Below are 23,110 nucleotides of genomic sequence, written 5' to 3'. Positions count from 1 at the left end.
TTTTATATTTGAGATTCTTCAAAGTAGCCACCGTTTGCCTTGATGATGGCTTTGCATACTCTTGGCATTCTCTCAACCAGCTTCATGAGGTAGTCACCCGGAATGATTTTCTCCTTCGATATAATCTGATTTCGCTGTCATTGTTATCATGGATTCACATACAGAACTAATGTTCTCTCTCAGAGGCTTACAGATTGTTGTCATCTTGCCGTTTCCCGATTAAACTCACCGAGCAGACCCTGGGAGAACTGCAAACTGTTCTTCAGGTCCTGGACCTCTCTGGTCAGATTATTTTATTAGTTGGCTCCACCAGTATTTGGACACAACACTTGAAGTAATTTTGCCGTTGTTGTAACAACTGCTTATTATAATGGCTGCATAATAATGGATGTATTGCTCCTGCTGCGTCCTTAGGCTTTGAATAGCTCTCAATTAGACCCAAGGGGCAGCTGAACACAGCCCAGCTCCTGTCACCTTTCCAAATGTGAATATTCTCTAGAGTTTGAGTCAATACTAACTGATCACCTTAGATGGTTGGGTTGGCTGCATAGACGCACTTACAAATATGTGACAACAATGCAATGAATGGAAAGCCGTGGACTAAGATGTTTTTTATTTTCTTCCCAGGTTGCATTTCACCTCCAGCCTTACAGAGGGAGGAGCGACCACAGTGTCCATGACAACATCAAGTATATCATCGACAGGTAGGTCTTGTCTTTGTTTAGAATAACTTCAAACTGAAGTGGACACAAAGTAAAACTTTGTTGAACTTTCCTGTTGAAACAGTAGTTTTCAGTCAACATAGACCCTTTTAATGGACTGAGACACAGTTCACTTCAAATCAAATTCTATTGGTCGTTTACACATGTTTAGCAGATGTTATTGTGGGTGTAGCAAAATGCTTGCGTTCCTAGCTCCAACAGTGCAGTATGAATGAACTTACAAAATATATAAATATTAAGACGAGCAATTTCGGAGTCCGGAGTGAGTGAGTATGTATGTATGTATGTATGTATGTATGTATGTATGTAGATAGGTAGGTAGATACTGTACTAGTCAAAAGTTTGGACACACCTACTGATTTAAGGGTTTTTCTTTATTTTTACTATTTTCTTCCTTTCCTGTGGCGGTCCTCATGAGAGCCAGTTTCATCATAGCGTTTGTTGTTTTTTGCGACTGCACTTCAAACATTTTTTCAAGTTCTTGACATTTTCCTAATTGTCTGACCTTCATGTCTTAAAGCAGGTATTAACAAACTGGGGTACAGGTACGCGCAATGCTGTTGGGGGTATGCTAAATAAAAATGTGATTCACTTTTTTTTCCTTCAAATTTTCACAGTCCATTTATATTTTCCAACAGGGCTATACATTTGGGTGAGTTTTTTTCCCCTCACCTGAGTAGCCTCGTTTCACTGCCCAAAATAAAATTAAACCATCTAGTGTTCAGCAAAATAACAACACAATGTCAAATACAGGTAGCCTAGTAAAATAATTAACATCCAATCACATTAACCGTTACGCTCTCATGGGAATTCCACTAACGGTCCGTATGTAGCCAAACGTAGGTGCTGCTCATTCAGTTTGCTCGAAAATTGATAAATGGTTTAAAAAAAGTACGGCCCATGTCCATAGAGACACATACCAGCTCTACTGGTAGTACTGCTACTACCAGCACTACTACACCTGTACCTGTTGACGACACAAGTTGTTCTGCTTCCACAAGCACATCCAATGCTAGCATCAGTAATTCTACATTTGTTGTTAACCCAGCTAGCATGGACATTGACAGTTGTGACTCTCATGTAGCTGAAAAGCTAGTGCCTCTTACCCGAGAAAGCACAAAGAGGCTCAAATATTATGAGAACTACATTGATTTGGGGTTCACTTATATTGGGAGTAGTGCCTTTCCTTAGCCACAGTGTGTTATATGTGCAAAATTACTATCTCACAACTCAATGAAACCTTCACTCTTGCAAAGAAACAAAACAAAAAAAAGCCACAGGAGTTTTTTGAGTGAGAATTAAGACAGCTTTAGAGTAGTAAGACATGTATAAAAGCAACAGATACCATTAATAAGAAGGGGCTAGAAGTGTCTTATATGGTGAGCTATCGAATGGCTAGGACAGGCAAGCCCCATACTATTGTAGAGGACTTAATTATTCCTGCCGCCGCAGCTGGGACAATGCTGGGGGAAAAGGCCCCCCAAAAAACTATACAGACAATGCCTTCATCAAACAACACTGTTTCACGACGCATCAGTGACATGGCAGGAGATGTCTTGAAACCAGTGAATTTTATGCGTTACAGCTGGATGAGTCAACAGACGTGGCGGGCCTGGCACAGCTCCTGGTATATGTCCGTTACGTTTATGGGGGATCAATTAAGGATAACATCATCTTCTGCAAACCACTGGAAACCAGGACAACAGGAGAGGATATTTTTAAAGTAGTGGACAGTTTTGTGACATTAAATGGACTTTGGTGGTCAAGATGAGTTGGTATCTCTACTGATGGCGCAAAAGCCGTGACAGGGAGACATAGTGGAGTGGTAACGCGCATGCAAGCAGTTGCTCCCGACGCCACTTGGGTACACTGCAGCATCCACCAAGAGGCTCTTGGTGCCAAGGGAATGCCTAACAGCTTGAAGGACGTTTTGGACACTACAGTGAAAATGGTTAACTTTATTAAAGCAAGCCCCTGAAACAAGGCCCCTGAATACATAAGTGTGCTGGTTATCAAGGGGCAAAATAGACAAAAAAATTTAACTGAGAGACGAGCTTAAAGTTTTTACTGACGAGATTCTCACACGACTGGCCTATCTGGGTGATGTTTTTTCTCGCCTGAATGATCTGAATCTTGGATTACAGGGACTCTCTGCAACTATATTCAATGTGGGGGACAAAATTGAGGCTACGATTAAGAAGTTGGAGCTCTTCTCTGTCTGCATTAACAAGGACAACACACAGGTCTTTCCATCATTGTATGATTTTTTTTTTGTGTGTCCCGAAAGATGACACAAACAACTGGATTTGTCATCCCTTTCATGCCCTGCCTCCAGTCCACTTACCGATATCTGAACAAGAGAGCCTCATCGAAATTGCAACAAGCGGTTCTGTGAAAATGTCATTTAAATCAGAAGCCACTGCCAGATTTCTGGATTGGGCTGCGCTCAGAGTATCCTGTCTGGGCAAAACGTGAGACACTGATGCCCTTTTTAATTTTACCATGATTTAACTAGGCAAGTCAGTTAAGAACAAATTCTTATTTTCAATGACGGCCTAGGAACAGTGGGTTAACTGCCTGTTCAGGGGCAGAACGACAGATTTGTACCTTGTCAGCTCGGGGATTTGAACTTGCACTTGAACTTTGCAACCACGTACCTATTGTGAGAGTGGATTCTCGGGCCTCACTAGCATGAAAACTAAATACAGGAACATACTGTGTGTGGAAAATGATTTAAGACTAAGACTCTCTCTTGTACAACCTTGCAGAGTTATGTGCATCCTTTCAAGCACACCCTTCTCATTAACCTTTGGTGAGTTATTCACAATTTTCAATTAACAAACAAGGTTTTACATGTAAGATGGTTAAATAAAAAGCAAAATTATTGATTATTATTATTTGTGCCCTGATCCTAAAAGAGCTGTTTGTCACTTCCCACGAGCCAGGTTGTGACAAACTCACTCATTCTTATGTTTAATAAATGTATCGTATAGTGTGTGTGTGGCAGGCATACAATGATGGCAAAAAACAACATTTGAGAGTGTGCTGACCCCGGTGCTAGAGGGGGTACGCAGCTGGAGGTTGAATGTTTGAAGGGGTACGGGACTATAAAAAGTTTGGGAACCACTGTCTTAAAGTAGTGATAGACTGTCCTTTCTCTTTGCTTATTTTAGCTGTTCTTGTCATAATATGGACGTGGTCTTTTACCAAATAAGGCTATCTTCTGTATACCACCCCTACCTTGTTACAACACAACTGATTGGCTCAAACACATTAAGGAAAACAATTCCACAAATTAACCAGGCACACCTGTTAATTGAAACTGGTTGAGAGAATGCCAAGAGTGTGCAAAGCTGTCTTTCAAGGCAAAGGGTGGCTTCTGTGAAGAATCTCAAATATAAAATATACTTTGACTTGTTTAACAATTCTTTGGTTACAACATGATTCCATATGTGTTATTTCATAGTTATGATGTCTTCATTATTCTATAATGCAGAAAATAGTAAAAAAAAAGAAAAACCCTTGAATGAGTAGGCGTGTGCAAAATTTTGACAGGTTCTATATATACAAACAGTTGAAGTTGTAAGTTTACATACACCTTAGCCAAATACATTTAAACTCACTTTTTCACAATTCCTGACATTTATAAATTCCCTGTCTTAGGTCAGTTAGGATCACCACTTTATTTTAAGAATGTGAAAGGTCAGAATAATCGTACGAAAAAGTATTTATTTCAGCTTTTATTTCTTTCATCACATTCCCAGTGGGTCAGAAGTTTACATACACTCAATTGGTATTTGGTAGCATTGCCTTTAAATTGTTTAACTCGGGTCAAACGTTTTGGGTAGCATTCCATAAGCTTCCCACAAGCTTCCTCCTGACAGAGCTGGTGTAACTGAGTCAGGTTTTTTCAGTTCTGCCCACACATTTTTTATGGGATTGAGGTCAGGGCTTTGTGATGGCCACTCCAATACCTTGACTTCATTGTCCTTAAGCCATTTTGCCACACCTTTGGAAGTATGCTTGGGGTCATTGTCCATTTGGAAGAAACATTTGTGACCAAGCTTAAACTTCCTGACTGATGTCTTGAGATGTTGCTTCAATATATCCACAATTTTGATGCCATCTTTTTTTGTGAAGTGCACCAGTCCATCCTGCAGCAAAGCACCCACACAACATGATGCTGCCACCCAAGTGCTTCACGGTTGGGATGGTGTTCTTCGGCTTGCAAGCCTCCCCCTTTTTCCTCCAAACATAATGATGGTCATTATGACCAAACAGTTCTATTTTTGATTCTTCAGACCAGAGGATATTTCTCCAAAAAGTCTGATCTTTGTCCCAATGTGCAGTTGCAAACCATAGTCTTTGCCTTTTTATGGCGGTTTTGGAGCAGTGGCTTCTTCCTTGCTGAGCAGACTTTCAGGTTATGTTGATATACTGTAGGACTCGTTTTACTGTGGATATAGATACTTTTGTATCTGTTTCCTCCAGTTTCCTCCTTCACAAGGTCCTTCGCTGTTATTCTGGGATTGTTTTGCACTTTTCGCACCAAAGTACATTCATCTCTAGGAGACAGAACGCCCCTCCTTCCTGAGCTGTAAGACGGCTGCGTGGTCCCATGGTGTTTATACTTGCGTACTATTGTTTGTACAAATGAACGTGGTACTTTCAGGCGTTTGGAAATTGCTCCAACGGATGAACCAGACTTGTGGACGTCTACAATCTATTTTCTGATGTCTTGGCTGATTTCTTTTGATTTTCCCATGATGTCAAGCACTGAGTTTGAAGGTTGGCCTTGAAATACCTCCACAGGTACAGCTCCAATTGACTCGAATGATGTCAATTAGCCTATCATAAGCTTCTAAAGCCATGAAATCATTTTCTGGAATTTTCCAAGCTGTTTAATGGCACAGTCAACTTAGTGTATGTAAACTTCTGACCCACTAGAATTGTGATACAGCGAATTATAAGTGAAATAATCTGTCTGTAAACAATTGTTGGAGAAATTACTCATGTCATGCACAAAGTAGATGTCCTAACCAATTGCCCTTAACCAACACAAAAACATCCTATGGCGTTCTGCATTAGCATTGAACAGCCCCAGTGATATGCAACTTTTCAGGGAAGCTAGAACCCAATATACACAGGCAGGTAGAAAAGCCAAGGCTGGCTTTTTCAAGCAGAAATTTGCAACACAAACTCAAAAAAGTTCTGGGACACTGTAAAGTTCACTGAGAATAAGAACACCTCCTCCCAGCTGACCACTGCACTGAAGAGCGGAAACACTGTCACCACCGATAAATCCACTATAATTGAGAATTTCAATAAGCATTTTTCTACGGCTGGCCATGCTTTCCACCTGGCTACCCCTACCCCGGTCAACAGCACTGCACCCCCCACAGCAACTCGCCCAAACCTTCCCCATTTCTCCTTCTTCCAAATCCAGTCAACAGATGTTCTGAAAGAGCTGCAAAATCTGGACCCCTACAAATCAGCCAGGCTACACAATCTGGACCCTTTCTAAAATTATCTGCCGGAATTGTTGCCACCCCTATTACTAGCCTGTTCAACCTCTCTTTCGTGTTGTCTGTGCTTCCCAAAGATTGGGGGACACTCTTGACCCAAATTGCTACAGACCTATATCTATCCTACCCTGCCTTTCTAAGGTCTTCGAAAGCCAAGTCAACAAACAGATTACCGACCATTTCGAATCCCACCATACCTTCTCCGCTATGCAATCTGGTTTCAGAGCTGGTCATGGGTGCACCTCAGCCACGCTCAAGGTCCTAAACGATATCTTAACCGCCATCGATAAGAAACAATACTGTGCAGCCATATTCATTGACCTGGCCAAGGCTTTCGACTCTGTCAATCACCACATCCTCATCGGCAGACTCGACAGCCTTGGTTTCTCAAATGATTGCCTCGCCTGGTTCACCAACTACTTCTCTGATAGAGTTCAGTGTGTCAAATCGGAGGGCCTGTTGTCTGGGCCTCTGGCAGTCTCTATGGGGTTCCACAGGGGTCAATTCATGGACCAACTCTCTTCTCTGTATACATCAATGATGTCGCTCTTGCTGCTGGAGAGTCTCTGATCCACCTCTACATAGACGACACCATTCTGTATACGTCTGGCCCTTCTTTGGACACTGTATTAACAACCCTCCAGGAAATGCCATTACAACTCTCCTTCCGTGGCCTCCAACTGCTCTCAAACACTAGCAAAACCAAATGCATGCTTTTCAACCGTTCGAAACATACCCTTGTAAAACTGACCATCCTACCGATCCTCGACGATGTCATTTACAAAATAGCCTCCAATACCCTACTCAATAAATTGGATGCAGTCTATCACAGTGCCATCAGTTTAGTCACCAAAGCCCCATATACTACCCACCACTGCGACCTGTACGCTCTCTTTGGCTGGCCCTCGCTTAATACTCGTCGCCAAACCCACTGGCTCCAGGTCATCTACAAGACCCTGCTAGGTAAAGTTCCCCCTTATCTCAGCTCGCTGGTCACCATAGCAGCATCCACCTGTAGCACGCGCTCCAGCAGGTATATCTCTCTAGTCACCCCCAAAACCAATTCTTCCTTTGGTCGCCTCTCCTTCCAGTTCTCTGCTGCCAATGACTGGAACGAACTACAAAAATCTCTGAAACTGGGAACACTTATCTCCCTCACTAGCTTTAAACACCAGCTGTCAGAGCAGCTCCCAGATTACTGCACCTGTACATAGCCCATCTATAATTTAGCCCTAACAACTACCTCTCCCCCTACTGTATTTATTTATTTTGCTCCTTTGCACCCCATTATTTCTATCTCTACCTTGCACATTCTTCCACTGCAAATCTACCATTCCAGTGTTTTACTTGCCTTATTGTATTTACTTCGCCACCATGGCCTTTTTTTTGTTTGTCTTTATCTCCCTTATCTCACCTCATTTGCTCACATTGTATATAGACTTATTTTTCTACTGTATTATTGACTGTATGTTTGTTTTACTCCATGTGTAACTCTGTGTTGTTGTATGTGTCGAACTGCTTTGTTTTATCTTGGCCAGGTCGCAATTGTAAATGAGAACTTGTTCTCAACTTGCCTACCTGGTTAAATAAAGGTGAAATAAATAAATAAAAATAAATAAACTTGCCAAAACTATAGTTTGTTAACAAGAAATATGTGGAGTGGTTGAAAAACGAGTTTTAATGACTCCAACCTAAGTGTATGTAAACTTCCGACATCAACTGTATACACACACACACACACACACACACACACACACACACACACACACACACACACACACACACACACACCAGTGCCTTAGGAAAGTATTCAGACTCCTTGACTTTTCCCACATTGTTACATTAGACTTATTATAAAATGGATGACATTTCAAAGAAATCCTCAGCAATCTCAACACAATACCCCATATTGACGAAGTGAAAACAGGTTTAGACATTTTTGCAAATGTATTGTCGTGTCTTTGGCTATGCCGGATTAATTGATATGACATGCTATTCTATAAAATAATTTCTCCGTAATTAATATTACCTGATTGAGCTAATCATGTAAATGTAATTAACTAGAGAGTCGGGCACCACAAAATAATATTTATAGAGCTGTTATCTTCCGAATAAACTCTTAAAGACCTAGTAATATTTTACATCAATAGCAGTCAATAATCGTCATCTTAATTCAGTCTCATCTGAAAGTTGTAAATTCTTGGTTATCTGCACGAAACCTGGCTAACAATTTGATTCAGCAATGCAAAATTGGGTTTAATTATTTATTTACTAAATACCTAACTAATCACACAGAATTACACATTCAGATAATTAAATCATAACTTGATTACAAATTAGGTCATAAAGGAAAACGTCCCTAGCAGGCGGAACAGATATGACAGCTGGGTTTGAAAAGGAGCTGGGTTTGAGTGAAAGAGCGGGAAGACTGAGGAACAAAGGGCGACGCTGTGCTATCGTAAATACAGTATCTTGTGCATTCTAAATTACCGCCCATATGGAAAAGGAAAATGCAATAAATATTTACTCTGAGCTGCGCTTCGGTAGGTTGGTGGTAGATGGAAGGCCGTGTTGCCCAACCGAGCCCTTTGAAGAATGTCTCTGCTGGTATATTGAATACGTTGTAGTAACGTCGTTGTGTGGTAGAATGGGATACTCTGTCTGTTCCTTCCTAACCCTCGTTTGCAGCGGCTGTTGCTAACTCAACGGCTAGGAGGTATCACTTCTGTAGTGAATAATAGTTCAAAGTTCATACCATTCGCAACCAAAGCTCACGCTGATGTTGGCTTCATTCTGTAGTTATAATCTGAACCATTCTGACATCGGACCGTCGTCCTCACGTCCTCGGAACATGAGGTTATATTGTCGTCAAGGGCTTATATAGGAAGGGAGAGGAGGGCGTGTTTGAAAAGTTTTATATCCTATGTCCCTTCACATGGGCGGGTCACTGATCTTATGAAATCCCAAATCTCACATTTTAGAAGCTAAAATCACATTTCATCCCATCACGAAACATTTCATATTCAAACATTTAAATTGAACAACAATTCCATATGAATCTGATAACTCTGATGTGTTGACTTTCCACTGCAGAGTTTATGTCATCTTATCATTGATGAGAATGTCTCAGATGACAACCGAACTGACATCATATTCATTAAGTACCACCGCATATGTTCCATTGGTCGGATTACCAGAATATTGTTCATTTCCCCCCACCTTCTCATGTTCCCAGAATCTCTATGTTAACCAAGGATTTTGCAAATGTGACATCAGTATGGTAGAGAGGAAAAAGGGGAAAAGAGGTATTTATGACTGTCATAAACCTACCCCCAGGCCAACGTCATGACAGTATTAAATATTAAAAACAGAAATACCTTATTTACATAAGTATTCAGACCCTTTGTTATGATAAACAAAATTGAGGTCAGGTGCATCCTGTTTCCATTGATCATCCTTGAGCTGTTTCTACAACTTGAAATGAGTCCACCTGTGGTAAATTCAATAGATTGGATATGATTTGGAAAGGCACACATCCTTCTATATAAAAAGGTCCCACAGTTGACAGTGCATGTCAGAGCAAAAACCAAGCCATGAGGTCTGTCCGTAGAACTCAGACAGGATTGTGTCTAGGCACAGATCTGGGGAAGGGTACCAAAACATTTCTGCAGCATTGAACGTCCCCTAAAACACAGTGGCCTCCATGATTCTTAAATGGAAGAAATTTGGAACCACTAAGACTCTTCCTAGAGCTGACCATACCGGCCAAACTGAGCAATCGGGGGAGAAGGGCCTTGGTCAGGGAGGTGACCAAGAACCCAATGGTCACTCTGACAGAGCTCTAGAGTTCCTCTGTGGAGATGGGAGAACCTTCCAGAAGGACAACCATCTCTGCAGCACCCCACCAATCAGACCTTTATGGTAAAGTGGCCAGACGGAAGCCACTCCTCAGTAAAAGGCACATGACAGCCCGCTTGTAATTTGCCAAAAGCCACCCAAAGACTCTCAGACCATGAGAAACAAGATTCTCTGGTTTGTTGAAACAAAGATCGAACTCTTTGGCCTGAATGCCAAGTGTCACGTTCCGAGGAAACCTGACACCATCCCTACGGTGAAGCATGGTGGTGGCAGCATCATGCTGTGGGGATGTTTTTCAGTGGCAGGGACTGGGAGGCAAGTCAGAATCGAGGGAAAGATGAACAGAGCAAAATACAGAGAGATCCTTGATGAAAACCTGCTCCAGAGCGTTCAGGATCTCAGATTGGGGAAAAGTTTCACCTTCCATCTGGACAACGCAGGAGTGGCTTCGGGACAAGTGTATATCCTTGAGTGGCCCAGCCAGAGCCCAGACTTGAACCCAATCGAACATCTCTGGAGAGACCTGAAAATAGCTGTGCAGCAACACTCCCCATCCAACCTGACAGAGCTTGAGAGGATCTGCAGAGAAGAATGGGAGAAACTCCCCAAATACAGGTGTGCCAAGTTTGTAGCGTCATACTCAAGAAGACTCGAGGCTGTAATCGCTGCCAAAGGTGCTTTAACAAAGTACTAAGGTAAGGGGCTGAATACTTATGTAAATGTGATAGTTTCATGTTTAATGAATTTGCAATAATGTAAACATTTTTTTTTTTTAATTACTTTCTGATTATGGGGTATTGTGTGTAGATTGATGAGGGGAAAAAACGATTTAAATCAATTTTAGAATAAGGTTGTAACCTAACAATATGTGAAAAAAAAGGTGTCTGAATACTTTCCGAAGGCACTGTGTATGTGTGTATACACACACACGATGGGATGCGCATACACATCACATTTTTTAATGAGCATGGCCTTATTTCTTTTACAGCATATTGGATGACTCTCATTCATATTCCACTCACCCAGTTCAATGTAACAGTGACAGGTTTAGCTACTACATGACACTCCAATTTTCCCTAAACGCATCATGAGGTTGCTACAACCTAGCCTATGAATGAAAGTTTACAACGTAGGTGCACACAGGTCGAGAGACACATTGGTAATCAAAGTGACCACCTTGCGTACACTTGCCTGCATCGAGCTGATATAGGGTGTAATCATTAGTCCAACAGTTGCAGTCTCTCGGTCCCAGCTTTGATCTTCTTGGTCTTCCTGTGACACCGGGTGCTGTAGATGTCCTGAAGGGCAGGCAGTGTGGCTACGGTGATGCGTTGGGCTGACCGCACCACCCTCTGGAGAGTCCTGCGGTTGCGGACGGTGCAGTTGTCGTACCAGGCGGTGATACAGCCTGACAGGATGCTCTCAATGGTCCATCTGTAAAAGATTGCGAGGGTCTTAGGGACGAAGTCGAATTTATTCAGCCTCCTGAGGTTAAAAAGAGACACTGTTGCACCTTCTTCACCACACAGTGATGTGTATGCTGAGGAACTTGAAGCTTTTAACCTTCTCCACTGTGGCCCCGTTGATTTGGCAGGGGTCGTGCTCCCTCTGCTGTTTCCTGAACGCTAGATTACATGTAAATAACTCTAGAATGTGATTCATATCTTATTAGGATACTTCTAGGTTATTTCTCCTTCCATGCAGATATCCAAATCTTTATCAATAATCTTGTGTCCATTTATTTGTGTTTGAAGGTACGGGGACCACGGAGCCTTCTACAAGTTCACCTCTAGCACGGGGAATATCCTGCCTCTGTTCTACATTTATGACTCGTATCTGACGCCGCCCGAGAACTGGTCCGACCTGCTCCACCCCACGGGCTCCCACAGCCTGCGTGGCACGCCGTACGACAGTGTCTTCATCGCCCTCATCGTGGAGGAGCGCCACAAGCATGATATTCTTGCCGGTGGTTTCGATGGCATGTACACGTACTTCGCCTCCAACGGGTTCTCTTTTGGTTCATCCCACCAGAACTGGAAGGCGGTCAAGGCGTTCTGTGACGGTAACAACCTGTTATTTATACCTAGCGCCGGGCCGGGCTACATCGACACCGCAGTCAGACCGTGGAACAACCACAACACGCGCAACCGAGTCAACGGCCGCTACTACGAGACAGCCTTACAGGCGGCGCTGAACGTGCGGCCCGAGATCGTCACGATAACGTCGTTCAACGAGTGGCACGAGGGCACGCAGATCGAGATGGCTGTGCCAAAAAAGACGGTGACCAGGTTGTATTTGGATTACCAGCCGCACCAACCTGAGCACTACCTGGAGCTCACCAGGAGGTGGGCAGAGCAGTTCAACAAGGAGAAAGAGACATGGCTCATGTGAACTGGCACTGTGTGTGTGAAAGAGAGAGAAAAAGCACGAGTGACTGTAGAGGTTTATGAATGTGTGAGAGACAAGTGCGTGGGAATTGGACTGGAGAGAGAAAAAAAAGAGAGAAATGCTCATTTTAACTTTTTTTTTTTTGGGGGGGGGGCAAAATTGCATTATGTGGTATATTTGGGATATTCTAGTTGACTTATGTGCAACAGAAAGCTCCCCATCCTGCTTGCCATATCTCTGCCCTGGATCTTGCCTCCTGATAACCTCCAGACAACCCCCATCCTCGCTACCAGCATGGATGGACACGTCAATAGTCTAATATACTGTACACAGTACACTCTGTCCTACTTTGACAAACCACTGTCCAATGTAACCATCTGTTTGATACAATGCACCCTGGCATGACTTTTCTTTCTGCACAATCCTTTTAAGTTTTAAAATGATAATCCCAATAAAAATAGACCAGGTGACATTTCTAGGATTTGACTTTCATCCACAAGCCATCTCTTTCTTGGAAAGTATGAGAGAATAAAGGACATGAGAGAGAGAGAGGGCTAGTGGAACTGTACGATTATATTTTCTCTTCATTAAGTCTAGCCTTTTCTCTTCACTCAAAGCAAGTGTGGTCATTGCCAAGTAAAGGGGTATTTCCTGTGTGGCTTAACAAGGATGTGTAGCTCAAAGATGTAGGGTGAAGTTGCCCCTAGGCACTGATCTAGGGTCAGTTTTACAGTTTTACATTTCCCCAACTAATGGTTAAGGTTTGGGGGAGCTGATCCTAGATCGGTACCTAGGGAAACTTCAGCCCGGAGCCGAACCAATGTGTAAGGGAAAACAGCATGCTTGACCAAATGGTTTAATGTCAGTGCACCAGGGAGAGTCTGAGGGCTCCACAGAGATGTTGGGGTATCGGAGCATGTGATTGCAGCCAGACCAATTCAGCCAAGGGGAAACGCCACGTCCACAGCAGTTTCGTTTTATCTGAAGACAGAAAACAACCACCACCAGTGAGAAACTACATTCAACAATTTCATATTTTAAGTCTAGCACAATTACCAGTTTTAATAAATGCAATCTGTTCAAAACAGGTTTTTCAGATTCATTCACCATTAGAGTTGGGACATTGTCCGTTAAAATAATTTGACTTTTTATAGAAATAAACAGTCACTCTCGTGCGCAGGTATTGTAAATGTATGGTCAGGCAGTTTATTTTGAGGGTTAACTGCCTTGCTCAAGGACAGGTTACTGACCCAATGCTCTTAACCGCTAGGCTAACTCCTTAATGTATATGCATTACTGAATAATGACCATCTACATTCCAAACATGTGAGAAGACACTTACCAAAAAAAAGTAATTGAGAGTGTTCTGTGGACAGGAGCTTCTGCAGTAGTTCATCCACCACACTGACATTCACCCAGTACTATAGGCGAGGAGAGAAAACCAACACAAGCCATCATGATCTGCATAATGCATGCCATTTATTGTCAACAACATACTCTCATTGGTCCATTATACAAACCAGTAATCAGGTACTCAAAACTGTTGAGCAATAATACACTAGATCACAGCTCGTAGGCTGCATTTACACAGGCAGCCCAATCCTGATATTCTTTTCCCCACCAATTGGTCTGACCAATCACATCAGATCTTTTCTCATCAGATATTTTTCAGAGCTGATCTGATTGGTCAGAAGACCAATTTGTGAAAAAAAGGGTTTTCCCATAGAAACGACAATGCTTGGACAGCTAATAACCCAGAAAGACAAAAACAAATCCCTTAAGTTTTACAAGAAACCCAGAGCATTCCACAATAGCATGCAATGTGCAAAAGGACCGTCCTTCCTTTAGAAATCATCACTCGCCTCAGCGTTGCAGGCATTGCCATCATTCAGAGTTGTATTTGGCCATGGTAAGCACAGGTTCTTGCTGGTTGTACATTTCAGCATGTGGTATGAATTTGAAGGGGGCAAACCTCACTCATCCCGTGTCTTCTGACAGTCCATATTTGTGCTCTAGCACATGAACTGTGGAAGAGAAGGCACTGGGGGGGGGGGGGGGGGGGGTTATCACTACCACAGGTAATTTTCACTATACTGTATGTTTAAACTACTATTCACAAAATGTGCCCATGTACCTTTAACTTGGATAAATTAACAAAACGGAATTACCTGAACATAACTAGCTTGATTGAAATGTATTACAGTCAGTGGCCTGTAATCTGCTGAGCAGGCCAGTATCACTACTCACCAGCCAGGTCTGATGATGCGGTATTTGCCTGTTGACCCCAACCGACTCTTGTCTCCTATTGGTCCGCCATCCACCACCACTGATAACTGAGGCCACAGATCCTGGAAGTCCTGTAGAGAAAATCCCTGTATAACTACTATTTTGCCAAAGTCCTTTTAAGTATCAGTGAAAAATGATGCACTGATAAACCTTGGTTAGTTGTAGATGATGTAGTCCCACCTCCCCTTCAGTTCACGGAATAAAAACAGTTCTCACACACGGTGGATTGTCTCTACATACATGTACAGCCACAGTGCTGGAGTGTGAGCTGATGTTGGCGCTGGTGACTGCAAGAGGTTCCCGACACATCTGGCAGAGGCGTCTCATAAAGGCCTGGTCCGGGATGCACACTACTACTAACTGGAAGAAAAAGGTAAACACATCATCACCAACAGCCCAATGCATGTAATAAATAACTTACTAAATGCCAATCCAAAAATCTAGCATGCAGAAAAGCAACACACATTTTCAAATTGAGTGGTTTATGAATTACAGTATAATTTGTAATCTTTTAGGGGCAGTGAATTGTCCATGTCTATGGAAGTCTAACCGGAGTGAAGGGATTGAGGTCAGTGTTGAGTACTTCAGCTCGTTCCAGAACCAGAGTGACAGGGCCAGGCAACAGGTCCCCTATCAGTTCTTTCTTGACTGACACCTTACAGTACCTGCCACCACAAGGGTAAAAAACAACATTTAGGCTAGGCTGCAATATTGCCTGATTCACATTATAGGGCTGATGCAAACCGTACTGTGCTGGCACCGGTATTTTCCTTTTGTCCTTTCCAGCAAGATAGATTTTTGCAACTACGTTAGATGCGTAACAAGGCCAGGCCAGGCCAGTCCAGCTCAGCCCTATAGTGTGAGTTAGGCATGTTGCAAGACATTGAGCCACAAGAACAATGATACGAACACCATCAATGCATGCTTACTTGTAAAATGTCTTTGATTTCTCCAACACAAATGGCCAGTGGTTTCTCACCATTACGTCATTTGATGTCATACACCTTTTTGATGGCATTGGAATTCTGAGCCAAGCAAGCCAGCCCATATATTGTGTCCGTTGGCACAGCCACAACTCTCCCATCCTTTAGAGCCTTCACTGTTGAATTCGTGACTTCTGCACCATCTACACTTCAAAAGCAAACCATTAGGAATGAATGGTCTTATGCAAACAGCTTACATTGATTGATGTATGATCGCATTTCATCAGGAGTAGACATTCAACAATCTCCCCCACAACAGAACGTGGCTATTGCAAAGCATTTGACAAAAAGCCTAAGAATGATTTAGTTTGAGACATGTTATTGCAGAATACATATATTTTTTAATATGTATCCTTTATTTAACTAGACAAGTAAGTCTAGCTTTAAATGACGGCCTAACTCGGCTAAACCCGGACGACGCTGGGCCAATTGTGCCCCACCCTATGGGACTCCCAATCACGGCCGGGTGTGATTTAGGCTGGATTCGAACCAGGGACTGTAGTGACGCCTCTTGCACTGAGATGTAGTGCCTTAGACTGCTGCGCCTCTCGGGAGCCCTAACACGTGCACTTGAAACCATGAGAATGATATATCTCGCTAACAACTATTAGCTTCTCATATGGACCTCTATTCAACTTATAATTTATTTTAATTGTAGAACCTTGCCGTTTGAGTTTGAATGGTGACAATGGACCGACCTTGCAGTCTTGCATCACACCGGGCAGATGGCCCATTTATGACGGATTGCGGTGACAAGCGCATCATTTTTGTCTTCAGTTCTTTGCACCTAGTTCTCCATCTCGGGTCGCTAGATTTATAAACGCGTCTTAATATCATGAAGTTAGAAATAAACTTTAAAAATGTATTCATAGAAAGTGTTGGTGCTACATGCTGTGTCGGCTGATGAAATAACATTAACTGTCTTCTGGGTAACGCCCTCAAAATAATGACACACATTTCCTTAAAGTGAAAGCACACAGCTTCGCAAAACGTTTATAAAATAAACAAGATCAAAATGTGCTTAGTAATTTGCATAACAAGTGGCTGATATTGATCCAAACTAATAACAAAATAGTACATGCCCATTACATCAAATTTACAAGGATACCTTCAGTTATTCAACTTGTACCAGGCCTCCAATCAATTACTAATTAGTAAAACTATATCACATGTGTAACCCACAAGTGTACAGACCAGGTGATTTTCCAGGAAAACAAAAATGGCGTCGGTTCCAGGTAACATTATACTACACAAATGCCTATATATCTGTTCATTAGTGGTTGTTTAATTGTAATGCCATTTCCATTGTGCACGATATCTAAGGAAGTCTCAAGGTTTTGCTCGCCTGAGATAGTGTGGTCTACAGCTTATCTTGAGAACTCTAGGTAGATAGAGTTTCATCTGTATTTTTCATAGCTGTCTTCATACCATCACAGACTGATGCTGGCACTAAGACCACACTCGATGAGCTATATACCGCCATAAGAAAACAGGAAAACGCTCATCCAGAGGCAGTGTTCTATTGGCCGGGGACTTTAATGTAGGGAAACTTAAACCAGTTTTACCTCATTTCTATCAGCATGTTAAATGTGCAACCAGGGGGAAAAATCTCTTGACCACCGTTACTCCACACACAGAGACATGTATGAAGCGCTCCCTCGCCCTCCATTTGGAAATCTGACCATAATTCTATCCTCCTGATTCCTGCTTACAAGCTAAAATTTAAAGCAGCAAGCACCAGTGATCAGCTGAAGCAGTTGCTAAACTACAGGACTGTTTTACTAGCACAGACTTGAATATGTTCTGGGGTTCTTCCGATGGCATTGAGTACGCCACATCAGTCCCTGGCTTCAACAATAAGTGCATCAACGACGTCGTCCCCACAGTGACTGTACGTGCAGGATAACAACCTCTCCCTCAATGTGATCAAGACAAAAGATTGTGGACTACAGGAAAAGGAGGACCGAGCACGCCTCCATTCTCGTTGACGGTGCTGTAGTGGAGCAGGTTGAGAGCTTCAAGTTCCTTGGCGTCCACATCACCAACAAAATAACATGGTCCAAGCACACAAAGACATTCGTGAAAAGGGTACGACAAAACCCATTCCCCCTCAGGAGACTGAAAAGATTTGTCATGGATCCTCAAAAGCTTCTACAGCTGCACCATTGAGAGCATTACTGGTTGCATCACTGCCTGGTATGGCAACTACTCAGCCTCCAACCACAAGGCACTACAGATGGTAGTGTGTATGACCCAGTACATCACTGGGGCCAAGCTTCCTGCCATCCAGGACCTCTATACCAGGCGGTGTCAGAGGAAGGCCCTAAAAATGGTCAAAGACTCCAGCCACCCTAGTCATAGACTGTTCTCTCTGCTACCACACGGCAAGCAGTACCGGAGTGCCAAGTCTACATGTACATATTACCTCGACACCAGTACCCCCTGTATATAGCCTCGCTATTGTTATTTTACTGCTGCTCTTTCATTTTGTTGTAGGTATTTTCTTAACTGCATTGTAGGTTAAGGGCCTTTAAGCATTTATCTAAGCTCTACACCTGTTGTATTCGGCACATGTGACAAATAAAATGTGATTTGATTGTAGATATGAAGGTTCCAGCTACCCAAAATGATGGGACAGACTCTTCAAACACACAGGTCAGCAGTGGGACTTTAATTTATTCTTCAAAAAGTACTTCTAATTGGAGGTAGTAAACTGAAGGTATCCAGACACTTCATCCAAATAGAAATCATAAATGTAGTTAACCTTATTTATGGTCATGTGCTTTACTGAATTGAGGTTTTAACTTCTATTGGTCTCTGGTTAGTAGGATGACTGAACTTTTACCAAAAAGTCAACTCACCCTTGTTTTGGTCAGCACAGCTACTTGAAGACCTCCAAGACCAGTTGGTCTCCCTGAAGGAACAGATGGATCTATGCAACACTGTTCTGAAGGACTTGGTGGACCTGCGGGGTATTTTAAGGGTATGTTTCTCCATGCTTCAAGCTCTGAAAAATGTGTCAACCACCAAACTGAAGTATCTTTTCTGAACTCCACAGGAGAAGAACCTTAGCGATGGATCATTCCCTGCTCCGAAGTGACTGATTTTTTTACTCATGGTGGAAATGTGAATAATTTATGTCAAATAAACTATCATGGATCACAACTTTTTCGCTTGGGCAAAAATGGGAGACCTGTCAAGATTTCATTATATTGCTCTCAATTCAAAAAGTAATTACTTTATTATACAATACTACTTTATACAAAACAAGCATAAGCAAACCAATTTCACATGATACATTCTTTTAAAAATATAAATCCTTTACAACTTCATTCTTTGGGTGTTGAAGACATTCCTTTGGAAGCATTACGTTTCCCCCTCGTTTTACCCATTGAGTGTTCAAATGAACATAATTCCAAAATACAAACTGTGCCTTCAAAGTGGCACTTTATCAAAACCTCCACTGCCAGTATTCTGCACCTATGAACTCACCATTCCAAGCATCTGACCATTGGCTAGAAAAAAGGACCGTTATTCGCCTGACAATTTAACCTAAAGGTAAGCGGTTAAGTGTATATAAAAGGCTGAACATGCCAGAAGACTCAAACCTTGTTTACACAGATCTACTGGGGTCAGAACCATGGATACATTTTTAGTCATTTAGCAGATGCTCATATCCAGAGTGACTTACAATAGCAATTATGCCTTGCTCAAGGGCACAGACAAATTTTTCACCTGGCAGGCTTGGTGATTCGATTCAGCGACCTTTCGGTTACTGGCCCAACACCCTTAACTGCTAGGCTACCTGCTGCCCTGGACACTGGAGCCAGTGTGAGATATGGGTCAGAAAATGTACCTCTGGGATATTCTACTATACTCAATTGTGCCTTAACACAGATCCATCCCTGAAAACTAATTTTTGTGCTCCTGCTAGCTAACAGTATTCACCGCAGCCATTTGGAATGGCAGTGTCAGCCAATCAGCTTTTGTTCAATGTGACGTGCTAGCTAGCTGCGACAGACACAGACCCTACCCTTTCTCTTCTCAAAATGTGATTTTAAACCTAATCACTGCCTAAAATTTAGAAAAGCTATTTTGTTTTCATGAATTGTCATAAACCCTGCCTATTTCTCTCCAAATGTGATTTTAAACCTAACCTTAACCGCACTGCTAATCTTATGCCTAACCCTTCAAATTAAGAGCGCTTGTTTCATGACGTTTTACAATATAGATGGTAACTAGTGGATATCTGTGCCATTCCATAATGGCTGCTGTGGCTACTGCTAGCTAACATGGGGACAAAAAGGGCAGTTTTTGGAGTACAGTGGCAAATCCCGTCCCTGCATTGAGGTAACTTTTCCCACCCATATATCGCGCCGGCTCTAGTGTCTTAATGTTACCATGATTGCGTTTTGAGCTCAGTGTAAACAAGCGTAACAGTAGGGTCAGTATCTCCTAGCAAAGTTAGAACCAGCACTTTCAATTCTAACAATTGGTCTAAACTGTTAAATTGGGTTAACAAATCTGATCAAATTTGTATCACCCTTACAGATTAACAAAGTTAATTGAGATGACTTGAGTAAAAATAGCACATACAGTATGAGAACATGAAGATGATTATTCACCCAAAACTTAAGATGCAGTGTGCAACATTTGACCCAAATAATTCTTACAACAGAATCATATTGTAATTTTTTTCCCCCCAAGCAAATCCAGTTAGTGTTTAAACAGGTAAATGTAAAAAAACAAAACTCATTCAATATTCACTGGAAAGCAATGGAAAAAAAGACAAAACATTTCAATGCCCAGGCTCACAGCCCCACCTCAAACATGATATATCACACGTAATAACTTGGACCTTCACATAAAATGGATGATTATGATCAAAATAGGTCAAATTGGTCATGCCGCTAAGTTGAATACGGAAAGATTTAAGCAAAAATGTTTACGTATATGGAGTTTCGCAAATGAGAAAGTTGAACCTCCAAAGTTGACATTAGCAAACCTGAATATTGATATAACTGAATAACTTGGACCAAGACAGATGTAAAACGTTGGTCATGATTTTTTGTTGCATTTTGTACTTTAAGGAATACTGCAGTCAAATCATTGCATAGATATTTTCTTAAGCATGCATCAAATTGGAGGTGAACATGTTGAGGGCAGTTCATAATTGTAATACATCAAGTTATTGATCAGCATTGTGAGGGGGAATACCTATACTGAACAAAAAATATAAAACGCAACAAAGTGTTGTTCCCATGTTTCATGAAAATAAAAAAAGATCCCAGAAATGTTCCATGCGTACAAAATGCTTCTCTCAAATTTTGTGCACAAAATTGTTAACATCCTTGTTAGTGAGCATTTCTCCTTTGCCAATATAATCCATACTCCGGACAGGTGTGGCATATCAAAAAGCTGACTAAACAGCATGATCATTACACAGGTGCATATAATGCCACAGATGTCAAGTTGAGGGAGCGTGCCATTGGCATGCTGACTGCAGAAATGTCCACCAGAGCTGTTGCTCTGGTGGACATCAATGTCGTTTTAGAGAATTTGGCATTACGTCCAAACCACGTGTTACCACGCCAGCCCAGGACCTCCACATCCAACTTCTTCACATGCGGGATTGTCAAGAGACCAGCCACCCAGACAGCTGATGAAACTGATGATTATTTCTGTAATAAAGCCCTTTTGTTGGGGAAAAACTCATTCTGATTGCCTGGCTCCCCAGTGGGTGGGCCTACGCCCTCCCAGGCACACTCATGGCTGTGCCCCTGCCCAGTCATGTGAAATCCATAGATTAAGGCCTAATGAATTTATTTCAATTTTCTGAACTGTAAAACATTTCAAATTGTCACAATAAGAAAAATTAACATCTGATAATTCACATTTTATATTCAATTTTAAGTGTCAACTACATTAATTAATATTGCAGGTTATCACCAAGTTTTGGTATTGGTTAAATCTCAAAAGGGAAAAGCCCATGTTAGTTTAAACATTTCCCCTTTTCAGGTCTGCCAGACAAAGATTTCCTGCATACTCTGTTATCATATGATACATGATGACACCTAGGTTGGATCTCAGTCCCTCTTTCCATGCTAAATAATAGAACATGATAGCTGCTGTCAATCAATGCCTGTGAAGTACCAATTCAAAATGTTGATGAAATTACAATTTCCGACTACAACATTGATGTAGTGATCTGTAAAATGAAGTATTAAGTTGTCTACAATACAGTACTACAAAAAACAAACAAAAAAATCAAGAGAAACAATTTCCGTCTACAGTATATCTCTGCAGTAACATCTTCACATAAAAAAAAAATTACAATAGAAAAATAATAATTGGGGGATCATTTGATTTGTTGGCACAATATCTGTTAAATCTTCAAACAAAAAGTGATGTATTTCTTTTTAATGTACTTTTGTCCACTTGTAGGCAGCTGCTAAAAAGGCATTGAACAAGACTAGATTAACAGGAGGAAGTAGTCAGGCAGCGTGTCCAAATCAAGCCATAGGCAAAGATTGACAAGGCAAGGAGCCAGCTCAGTAAGCCACAGCAAGTGAGATCCTGTAGTAAGGCTAGGTTGCTCTACACATGATATTAGGGCATAATGCCTTCTCTCCAATTTTGTAATCATTGCATTATGTCCCATGTGAAATAATATCGTCATATACTCCAAGAAAGTTACTTATGCTTGCATTTGAAAATAAATACTATGTTGACTGCACAGAAGCCAATGGCCCTAAAACTAACCATTATAAGGCTTAATTTTAAACTCTTCTGCATAAGATGTGTGAGCAAAGGGCAGCGCAGGGGGTCTCCAAGGTTCAAGTCTACATATTCAAAATTATATACAAAACAAATACATTCTAAAACAATCTGAAGGAATAAGTGTTCATATTTAAATGTACCGTATTTACACCATCATCAACACCCTTCAGAAACAAACCACTTCTGACCACAGTGGTATTCAAATAGTGTCATAGTAATAACGCAGATAACTGGTCATATTAGACAGTGCACAAAGAGGGGAGAGTGCAGCCGAAAAAGGGGGCTACTACAATCGATGGGCAACAGGGCAGTTGACTGCTAAAATGTCTAAATGGACAATCTCTTATTAAATAAAGGAAAATCTCAAATTGTATAAATTAGATATGTCACGATGCATCCCTGAGTGGGTTGTAATTCATTGAGAAACACTGAGCAATTTTTTTCATCCTTGATTGATGATTTCACTGTGAAGAGGTTTTACAGACCAAAAATACCATTGAGGACCTTTTTTTTGACAACCTCGATGTACAATTAATTGCAATAAGGTGCAGTGTTGAAACAGCTTTCT

At 41.7% G+C, this 23,110-nt stretch overlaps 2 protein-coding genes and 2 long non-coding RNA genes across 4 annotated transcripts in view; 2 read left to right on the top strand and 2 right to left on the bottom strand.

Moving 5' to 3' along the window:
- The window catches only part of LOC110489192 (glycoprotein endo-alpha-1,2-mannosidase-like protein), a 33,541-nt gene extending 20,887 nt beyond the window's left edge, over window positions 1-12,654 (top strand). The window contains exons 3-4 of the mRNA XM_021561815.2: window positions 628-704; window positions 11,860-12,654. Of these exons, the coding sequence (XP_021417490.2) occupies window positions 628-704; window positions 11,860-12,496 (714 nt within the window). The 3' untranslated portion in view covers window positions 12,497-12,654. The remainder of the gene's footprint in view (window positions 1-627; window positions 705-11,859) is intronic.
- LOC118939688 lies at window positions 12,632-13,939 on the bottom strand. Its single transcript, XR_005036648.1, has 2 exons — window positions 13,836-13,939; window positions 12,632-13,474 (listed from the first exon to the last, which is right to left on the bottom strand). It is a non-coding gene; the product is annotated as an uncharacterized LOC118939688 (long non-coding RNA).
- On the bottom strand, window positions 13,934-15,978 carry LOC110533769 (yrdC domain-containing protein, mitochondrial-like). The gene is made up of 5 exons (XM_036947870.1): window positions 15,709-15,978; window positions 15,330-15,444; window positions 15,020-15,139; window positions 14,741-14,850; window positions 13,934-14,534 (listed from the first exon to the last, which is right to left on the bottom strand). Exons 1-5 carry the CDS (start codon window positions 15,861-15,863, stop codon window positions 14,471-14,473), a joined length of 564 nt encoding a protein of 187 aa, XP_036803765.1. The 5' UTR covers window positions 15,864-15,978; the 3' UTR covers window positions 13,934-14,470.
- A 923-nt stretch (window positions 15,979-16,901) lies between these two features.
- On the top strand, window positions 16,902-18,927 carry LOC110489186. Its single transcript, XR_002468535.2, has 4 exons — window positions 16,902-16,997; window positions 18,365-18,417; window positions 18,644-18,745; window positions 18,821-18,927. It is a non-coding gene; the product is annotated as an uncharacterized LOC110489186 (long non-coding RNA).
- The last annotated feature ends 4,183 nt before the right edge of the window (window positions 18,928-23,110 follow it).

Source organism: Oncorhynchus mykiss, chromosome 2 (assembly GCF_013265735.2).
Source record: "Oncorhynchus mykiss isolate Arlee chromosome 2, USDA_OmykA_1.1, whole genome shotgun sequence".
NCBI lineage: Eukaryota > Metazoa > Chordata > Actinopteri > Salmoniformes > Salmonidae > Oncorhynchus > Oncorhynchus mykiss.
This window is presented reverse-complemented; position numbering and strand designations above follow the sequence as displayed.

Bases quoted from the DNA above. Each gene is read 5' to 3' on its own strand.
- LOC110533769 (XM_036947870.1), bottom strand. From the start codon at position 15,863: ATGGGAGAGTTGTGGCTGTGCCAACGGACACAATATATGGGCTGGCTT. The intron at 15,445-15,708 runs GTAAGCATGCAT...TTGTGGTGGCAG, and splicing joins AAATCAAAGACATTTTACAA to GTACTGTAAGGTGTCAGTCA. The intron at 15,140-15,329 runs GTTAGACTTCCA...TTTTTCTTCCAG, and splicing joins ACCTCAATCCCTTCACTCCG to TTAGTAGTAGTGTGCATCCC.